Source organism: Oncorhynchus mykiss, chromosome 7, assembly GCF_057628025.1.
Source record: "Oncorhynchus mykiss isolate SJ-2025 chromosome 7, ASM5762802v1, whole genome shotgun sequence".
Taxonomy (NCBI): domain Eukaryota; kingdom Metazoa; phylum Chordata; class Actinopteri; order Salmoniformes; family Salmonidae; genus Oncorhynchus; species Oncorhynchus mykiss.
Genome location: NC_143028.1, coordinates 40,365,142 through 40,374,775, shown reverse-complemented (window position 1 = coordinate 40,374,775; position 9,634 = coordinate 40,365,142). Strand labels below are relative to the sequence as shown.

Below are 9,634 nucleotides of genomic sequence, written 5' to 3'. Positions count from 1 at the left end.
CTGACATGATAATTTAACGGCTGACACGTTTTTTGCTCCTAGACATTTCCACTTCACAATAACACCTCGATCATCCCTACAGCGTCATTGCGCAAAAATGGTACGCAGCATCATCTGGATAAATGTGCAACAAAAGTCCATTTCTGTCAAGCGTCTACACATACAGTTTGACGCATATTGTATGTTTGATAAATCCAACCTATGCACTCCTTTGAACGCAATGCTAGAAAGCAAACGCAGAGAACCGGATTAGGGGACTCTGCTCAGGCGTTTTTTTTTTATGCCTGCTATGATAGGCCCCATAGCTCATAACCTAACATAAACAAGTAGCCTGCGAAGGATATAGACCCTCAATTACCCCCCCCCCTCTCTCTCCCCCTCCCCCACTCCCCTGAGTAGGCTGATACCCCAAACCCAACACCTCCTTTGGCCACTTTCCTTCCAGTTCTCTGCTGCCAATGACTGGAACGAATTGCAAAAATCACTGAAGTTGGAGACTTATATCTCCCTCACTAACTTTAAGCATCAATTGTCAGAGCAGCTTCCCGATTGCTGCAGCTGTACACAGCCCATCTGTAAATAGCCCATCCAACCAATTACCTACCTCATCCCATATTTGTTTTTTTTCCCGCTCTTTTGCACACCAGTGTTTCAACTTGCGCATACTCATCTGCACATCTATCACTCCAGTGTTAATTGCTAAATTGTAATTACTTCGCCACTATGGCCTATTTATTGCCTTACCTCCTTACTTAATTTGCACACACTGTATACAGATTTTTCTATTGTGTTATTGACTGTAAGTTTGTTTATCCCATGTGTAACTCTGTGTTGCTGTTTTTGTCGCACTGCTTTGCTTTATCTTGGCCAGGTCGCAGTTGTAAAAGGCGAACGTGTTCTCAACTGGCCTACCTGGTTAAATAAAGGTGAAAAAATATAAAAATACAGTACTGCATTTCTGTGACTCCTGCACTAAAATGCCTTGCCTGCAGAGGGCACTGGTGAATCACAGCTGTTAGATATGTGTTATCAACTCCATTGACATAATGCATACCATTGCCACATATCATATTGTGCCATATTATGTGCATACAGTTTGTTAAATAAGATGGATATGTCTCTAACATATCACATATAATTGGTGATAGTAATATGTGGGCTTCTGTCTAATAGTTGTTCAAATGTTTAGGCTACAAAAATTGTTGGTAGTCTTATAGGCCTAGCCTACTTGGTAGTGCCAACTAATCATGTTGGCAAAGTTGTGTAAGCCTATCCTGCATATTGACCAGTCAAAATTGGACTGCATTTGGAAACATATGTGACTAATAAAGTAGAAACAGGAATAAAATCGTTCTAAGTAGACTACAATAGCCTATTGTTTGCTCCACTGGAAACAGATTCATCATCTATTCCACGTTGGTTCAATGTAATTTCATTGAAACAACGTGGAAACAACGTTGATTCAACCAGTGTGTGCCCAGTGGGCTATGTCTGATCAGGGGATAAGAGTCATGGATCATCTGTAGTGACTTACAAAATAGTAAATGCAAGCAGAAGAGTCATACACTTGGGTGAGACAGTAACTCAAACACATGGGTCAATAGAACTATATCTCTGTGACCCTTGGTAGCATTTTCATAATGCACCTGTCCTGTATGACTATGAATTCGCTCAATTACTTACAGTATATTTTTAAATTAGATGATGATCGTTGCATTTTAGGTTAGGTTGGTTGTATAAGACTGTGCCTTTAAAGCTGACTCAGCGTAAAAGTAACGGAGCCCCCCCGACCCGAAACGATTGCATTTGGCAAGGCTTTCTATAGGCTACATGAAAAAGCATGCCTGAGGAATGCATGAGACAGGATCCAATTATTGAATGAGTCCATGTATCGCAGAATAGTGTACACGCACAGGACAAACGTTTCCGTTTCTGATCTGAGGACGTGGATTACATCTCATCTATCTCGAGATTAGCCCCTGGCTGTTCAGTATTGTCGGTCTCTACCTCATCCGATTCAACCTCGTTTGGCAACGTAAATAGTAGACATATTTTCCACAAATACAAACCAACGCGCATAGTTTATATACAACTGTTCTTTAATTCTGGATCTATCCATAAACCATGCCTTCGATTGAGCGGACTGAACAGTGGTTTGGCTATAGCCTACCATGCCCTATTAATTGCGTGCTGAAGTGATGATGACGGCCTGTCCCCAGTTTTATGTTTATTTCTTCCGCAAGACGAACGAGAACCTCTGCCATCAGTGGAAATGGAGATATTTTTTTTAAATGTGTGCCCATTAAACGGATCCTTTTAAAATGGTGTGTGCGAACACTGCTATCAGCAGAAAATGGAACTACGAACATGGGTGTATTTCATATTCGAAACGGACACTTGTGAGATGAAGGATTACAAGAAAAGCAATGTAAAACGGTGACTTCATTTTTCGATGGATATCAATTGCTTTTGTTAATCAGGCTATGCTTTAAACCCAGGAGAATAATTAATTATATTCTGAATAGGTTAAAACGCAGATTCTGTTTAACCTGAGGTATTTTTGACTTAAAACGTGCATCATGTACATTTTTTTGCAGGGCAATTTTGATCAATCATTGATACTTCGACGAGAGGAAGCAGGACAACTTGATGTGCGAATATAGAATCAACGCGGCTTTGACAATAGCCTGGTTGCATAGATGGCAAATACAAGCGAGTTTGGGGAAAGCAATCCTTCACTACAGAATTATGCTATCACCGCCTCTGCGGTGAAACTGGCCTCGCTCGGTCTGATCATTTGCATGAGCCTTGTAGGGAATGTGGCGCTGTCCCTGTTGGTGCTGAAAGACAGCTCCCTTCAAAAGGCTCCGTATTATTTTCTACTTGATCTGTGCTTGGCAGATATAATACGGTCTACCGTGTGTTTCCCCTTTGTGATGATATCAATCAATAACGGTTCCACCTGGACATACAGCATTATAAGTTGTAAGATTATTGCTTTCATGTCAGTCCTTTTTTGTTTCCATGTGGCGTTTCTGCTCTTCTGCGTCAGTGTCACCAGATACATGGCAATAGCACACCACAGGTTTTATTCCAAACGAATGACATTATGGACATGTGTGGCAGTGATTTGCATGGTCTGGACCCTCTCTGTCGCTATGGCTTTCCCCCCTGTATTCGACGTTGGCACCTACAAATTCATCCATGAGGAGGAACAATGCATTTTCGAGCACCGATACGTGAAAGCAAACGATACCCTGGGCTTCATGTTGATGCTGGCTGTCATCGTGGGAACAACACACGTTGTTTACATAAAGATGCTGTGTTTCGTTTATGACCACCGCAAGATGAAACCCGCTCAGCTGGTCCCAGCTATAAGCCAAAACTGGACCTTCCACGGGCCAGGTGCAACTGGGCAGGCAGCTGCCAATTGGATTGCAGGATTTGGACGTGGTCCCACCCCACCAACATTAGTGGGCATCAGGCAAGCCTCGCATAATGGAAACAGACGGCTGCTTGTCTTGGATGAATTTAAAATGGAGAAACGCATAGGGAAAATGTATTACATGATAACTCTGGCGTTTCTTCTCTTCTGGGCCCCGTACATTGTTGCTTGCTACCTTCGAGTTTTTGTCAAGGGAGGCACCATTCCACAGGTCTACCTGACTGCGGCGGTGTGGATGACGTTCATTCAGGCGGGGGCGAATCCCATTATTTGTTTCATATTCAACAAGGAGCTGAGGATCCGTCTCAGAGCTTGTTTCCCGTGTTGTCTCAGCACACAGACGCCTATGTCTATGGAGCCTTACTGTGTCATCTGATAGGTTCAACTGTTGTTTTAGACAAGGGAAAACGAACAGAACTGTCATGTTGGTATTAAAGCCTATAGGTGATATTTCTCAGTCTCTCTGCTTGCCCAATTTTTCCACATATGTTGAAGGCCACATTTTGTGATTTGCACATACAGAAAGTGTATAAAGTTGCCAATCTTGATTTCAAATACTAATCATTTAGCATATTTTATGAATCTCATTAGTATTTTCTTTGAGTATAGCCTAGGCCTATGTCAACCCTGTGAGAAAGACATATGACGTGTGTATATTCTGTGAAGCTATTTTGTCACTTTATTCTGAACAAACCAAAAAAAAATGACTTTCTATCTTTCAGAAAATCTTAGAATTATTTGTGTGGAGAAAGTGTTAACTCACTTTTACAGTAATTTGCAAATACATGTTCTTCCTGGATGTTGACATAACCTGGTGATACAAATGCATCCCTTGTACATTCCCTGTAAAATAGACAAATCATTTGTTTTTCTATGGACAATGACCATGGGACTCTAAAAGAAGAAAAGTGTCAGTGGTGCAGAGAGGTGTTTGCATTGTTTGGACGTCTGAGTAAATAAACAACAAATGAATGATTAGTATTGCTTTGATTCTGTAATACACAATAAGCAAATGGTTATTGGACAGTATCTGTTCAGTTACAATACAAAAACCATATGGGAACATCAATTTCCAATCGTCATCCACAAACCCAATTACTTTCAGCTTACCATATTGTTTGTGTATTGTAGCCCTTCTGTACTGTAGCACAAATTATGTGGTGTATTACCCTGAAACAAGAATATGATTATACTCAAATCATGTTATTTTAGTATTACTACTTTATTCCATGCTGTAATGCAAAATACGACCATTATTCATATACCATAGTATTTAACTGGCCTTAGGAAGTTTGTGGTCCTGAAAAAGAAGTGCAGTAAGAGTCCAGTTTTCCTCTGATTGCACACTCCATTCTTCTGATAAGACTTTAACCAGCCAACATGTTTTAAAAAATATATATATTTCACCTTTATTTAACCAGGTAGGCCAGTTGAGAACAAGTTCTCATTTACAACTGGCCAAGAACAACAACACAGAGTTACACATAAACAAACGTACAGTTAACAACACAATATAAACATCTATGTACAGTGTGTGCAAATGTAGAAGATTAGGGAGGTAAGGCAGTAAATAGGCCATAGAGGCAAAATATTTACAATTTAGCATTAACACTGGAGTGATAGATGTGCAGATGAGGAGGTGCAAGTAGAGATAATGGGGTGCAAAAAGATAAATAACAATATGGGGATGAGGTAGTTGGGTATGCTATTTACAGATTGGCTGTGTACAGGTACAGTGACCGTTAAGCTGCTCTGACAGCTGATGCTTAGTTAGAGAGAGGACATGCACCTCGTAGTATGTAAAAAAGACAACAGTGTATAATAGTCATTATTTGGATCACTGCTCGTCTCTGTTACAGCCATGTAAATGAAAATCTGTCTGCTAATTGGAGTCCTTAATCTTTGTAGCCCGGTTCACCTCCCTATGGGGAATTGGGATAGAGTGGGAGTTGCTTAGCTCTTGTTTCTGTGCAGAGCCATCCCAGTATACCTACAGTACACCCTCCCTCCCTGGCCTGGCCTCACTGCATTCATAACCATTACCATCACAACATGCCTGCCTCATACTGACATCTGCTCCGCTCCACTCCCAGCATGTACATACAAGGCTATCAGCAGAATCTCTGTGGCTTCTGAGATACTGAATCTTACTCACCGTTGAATTCTCTCATGAAATACCATTTCAGGTCAAGCATTTTTTTATGCAACAGTTCTGCCCCAGTGGTACTCTCTCTGCCTCTTTGCTGTGCTCATGAAAAAATGTTGCAGAGCCTGTACACGGCCATATTGTTGACCCCACATCTGCTGCTGTTATTTACTTTTCATCCCTAGAGTAAGTTAGGGTGAAATCTGTGTTATTGCATAGAGTTTATGATGCCCTTGTCTGAATATACCTAAATTGAAAGTGACCACATTGTATGTGCTAGTGTACTCCTAGTGAGCATCGTCTGATACCGACATCCATGGACGTCTAAAAGACATCATTTTGATCACTGGACTGTGGATGAGCTCCAATATTTGGGCCATTGGGAGATTGACCCGTTAAGAAGCTAATCTATATCAATACTGAGAAACTAGTTTGAAATGTAACTAGAGCTGAATAACACAGATTCCCATTAATAAATAATTAGATTAAGATGAGTCAACGAACGCTGGTCCCCTTAACCATTGGACAAATCTAATTATAGCTTTGCACTTTGAATGAATGCACTGTAAAATGTAGCCTGACAATGACAGATTTTCAGTGCTGTCAGACTTCCGGAGACCTGCGCTCTATTATTACAGAGAAAACTCTTTCTTTTGCTGATGTCAGAGGAGAATAGAACTTTCTGTTTTAACCTTTACATTCCCAAACCCTTTCAATTCAACTACAATGTTAGTGAAGTACGGCTCAGTTATTTCGAATATGCTTTGGGCCCAGAGGCTTTCCTGCTCACACAGCCTGACCAGTAAAAACTGTGGGCCACAGAAGCATGGTATAGGGTGATGTGTGTGCCCTAGTTGCAGATAACAGAAAGGAACATGCTCCTTCAATGAAATGACTCCTTGATTGCATTTCCTTCCTGTCTCCCTAGAGATGATATTTAAGCGTAGTGTTAAAGTATAATGACTCTACGTTAACGTAGAGTGTTCATCATGACGTTGAGGAAGTCTGACCACGCATCTGTATTAAGAAACGTTAAAATACACTTGATAGAGGTACATGATTAGACACTTTTCCTATTTATTTGAATTGCATTTATTCCCAAAAACAAGTCCAGTGATTGAATGGCAGGTCCCACCACCACCACCAATAACAACAACAACAACATAATGCACATAAGGTCCAGTCGCATACAGTACAATACAACAACACGGTAGCGTCAAAATGTCCTTTGGACGTCACACACTGTTAGTGGCCATTCACAATAGTAAACAGCGTAGCTCTTTCTGAAATGAGTTCTGTCTGTCTTTCACGAACAAACCCGAAAGGATTTTTATTCCATATCGGTTTAAACATAATTCTGCAGATGATTAACGTTCACGTTTGTAAAGTCGCAAAGCTGTGCAAGTGAAACTGTATATTTCGTGGACCTATGTACAGATCCAGTCGTTGTTCTTGTTTGATTTGGAATGGCACTAGATGCCATCAGCACTTACAGTGTGAAGTCCAGAATCTTAAAAGGGGAATCCTTAGTTGCTACATCCATTTTGGACTTATAAATGAATGATATGTACCCATTGATTCTTGAAGAATATACGTATAAATGCCTCATGAGCTTAGCTCAACTGTAGTACCCATCAAAACCCCAAATATAAGTTTGTTTTACTCCAATGTTTGTAAACAAGGTAAATGTAAAACTACAATTTTGATATCACGGATTGTCAGTCCTTGCATCCATAGTGTAGTCTATGGATTCGAGAGTGGTTGCAATTCTCCAGCCCCATTCCTCGACTTTTTACTGAAACTGTGACGGGGTGTCAACTTTGTTAATGTTTCAATTAAGGATTGCAGCTATTAAGAAGGGAGAGCAAATTGTTCTTTTCAAATTTAAGTCAACCTGAAAATGTCTATATGTTATCTTTAATACATGTAATGGAAACAGTATTTTAAAAACTAAGGCAGACCTAGAAAATGACTATCAGCACTTCCCGTGGTTGTCCTCAGAGGTAGTAGTCTGAGTAGTTGTACGGTGAAAGACATTTTGATTTGCCCTCTGATGTGGTGATGCATGCCAAATGTGGCACACATGGACATGTGTGATGTAGTCTTGTGCCAATGAAGGGAACCTGGAAACAAAGACAGAAATTTATACTGTGAACAAAATGTTACACCTTAGAGACAAAAGTCAGTCCATATTTTGTAAGGAAATCAGGACTCTTTCTGCTGTTCCAATTCAAATGAAGTGGAGACGGAGGTATTGATTAGTGAGATATGGTGTGAGGTAATACAGAGAAGAGACGATGTACAAAACTTGGCCCACCTTGTGACTCATGGGGTGGCACTCGTCTCCCTTCTGTCCTATAGGGGCACACATCCTCAGGCTCCTGATCCACAGACTGACCGCACAGCACATCCCCTCTCCACACTGCAAGTCCTTCACACAGGCCTGGAGAGATTACACACCATTTTATAGAGTTGAATTGAAAAGATGAAAAAAAAAAAGCTTTAGAGAAAACTGAGAAGCATTAAAAGTGACTTTGTATTTTTTCCAAATACTGCTCAGTCTAAGCCAAACCCTTTGTACAGATATTGATTTATTTTTTGGAATGTTTGGCGCTGCTATATAAAATGGAGGTTATCGCAAGCTAATTTTTTTTTTTTAAAGGATCCTGAAATTGCTCAGAGGGATATGAACAACTTGAGTGACTATTCACACTTTCAATGAAATGAAGGATTGAGATGAGGGAAAGAGGGGATGATTGAATGTGACAATCTGGGAGGAAAATCTGTTTTCTGTTTCATGGTTGCTTGTTTTTACCTCAAGTCATATTAGCATCCCTAGATGCCTGCACTGTTCTGGCACTTTTTCGTTTTTCATCTATTATATTTCATCCTCAAATTAGATACCAAATTGTCATTGGAGCTGATAAAACAACGTATGCCCAGCTTTAGAAAATTCTGCAAAAAACTATAGATTTTATAAATAGAACAGTGCCACTACACAAATAGCAAACAGGTTGCATGGCACCCGAAGTACTATGCAACAATGCTTCGCTTTAGTTATAAAACTAGGACCACTAATATAGTAAAACCTTTTTCCTAGTTAAATCCATATTCAAGGAACATGAATTGTCCAAATGATTCCATATAGATGGGTATAGATACAGTATGTTGGAGACTTTGAAAAAATATTTTTTCCCCATATTATCTGACACTGGTTCGCCCAGAAGGAACTATTGTGGTTACACAGTTTAAAATGTTAACTTAAAAGACAATACTTGTGCTCTTCTATATGGGTTGCTAAGGCAATCTCACAGCTGGCTAACCTCACATTGATTGAAAAGATACTTCTACTTGCTGCAACATAACGCAAACAGTTCTTCTCTGGGTATAGCCAGGCTTGAACTGATAATGACATACTGGCATCAAACATGCTGTTATACAGACTGTAACTTCATTGTTTCTTCATCAGAGGCTTCTCGTGGCACTCTGAGATCATTTACCCCCTGTTATCACTTCCGTTTGGGATAAATTATGATAATTATTTCATATTAAACCAAATCAAGCTTACCATAACAAAACATGAAGTTTCTATAGTATCATCTATTCATAACTCGGTTGGCTTCTAGAACCTGTTCGCTTCCACTTACCCCTGTGATGACTGCTGAGGACCCATGGGACACAAGCAGTAGGCAGAATAGCAGGGAGCAGCTGGACCGCATTGTGAAGCAGAAAAGTTCTCCAGCTCCTGTGTTCTCCAGGGTGAAAGAGATGGTCTGCTGTGCGTTCCTACGTGTGTATGTGTGTGTTAGATGGACTTGGAAAGAGAGGTGGCCTCCAAAGTCTGGTGTTGAGGACAGAGAGAGGTTTATAAACCCAGCCAACCATTCCATCTAAATGAGTCACCAGCATCGCCTCCGGAGAAAAAAAGAGAAGCCCAAGGTAAAGCTCAACACGACAATATCCTTCTGGCATTTTTTTATGTTGATGCCAATTCTTCCTGTTCTTTTCCACCATTATCATACCCTTTGAGTGATCTCAAGCCT

General features: G+C 40.4%; 2 protein-coding genes across 2 annotated transcripts; one reads left to right on the top strand and one right to left on the bottom strand.

Annotated features, from left to right (window-relative positions):
* The first annotated feature begins 1,867 nt into the window (after positions 1–1,867).
* Positions 1,868–4,423, top strand: LOC110527874 (putative G protein-coupled receptor 173). The gene has a single exon (XM_036983346.2). It carries the CDS (start codon positions 2,700–2,702, stop codon positions 3,819–3,821), a length of 1,122 nt encoding a protein of 373 aa, XP_036839241.1. The 5' UTR covers positions 1,868–2,699; the 3' UTR covers positions 3,822–4,423.
* Positions 4,424–6,648: 2,225 nt separating this feature from the next.
* prok2 (prokineticin 2) lies at positions 6,649–9,412 on the bottom strand. Its single transcript, XM_021608273.3, has 3 exons — positions 9,239–9,412; positions 7,909–8,034; positions 6,649–7,714 (listed from the first exon to the last, which is right to left on the bottom strand). Exons 1-3 carry the CDS (start codon positions 9,308–9,310, stop codon positions 7,589–7,591), a joined length of 324 nt encoding a protein of 107 aa, XP_021463948.1. The 5' UTR covers positions 9,311–9,412; the 3' UTR covers positions 6,649–7,588.
* Between the last annotated feature and the right edge of the window lie 222 nt (positions 9,413–9,634).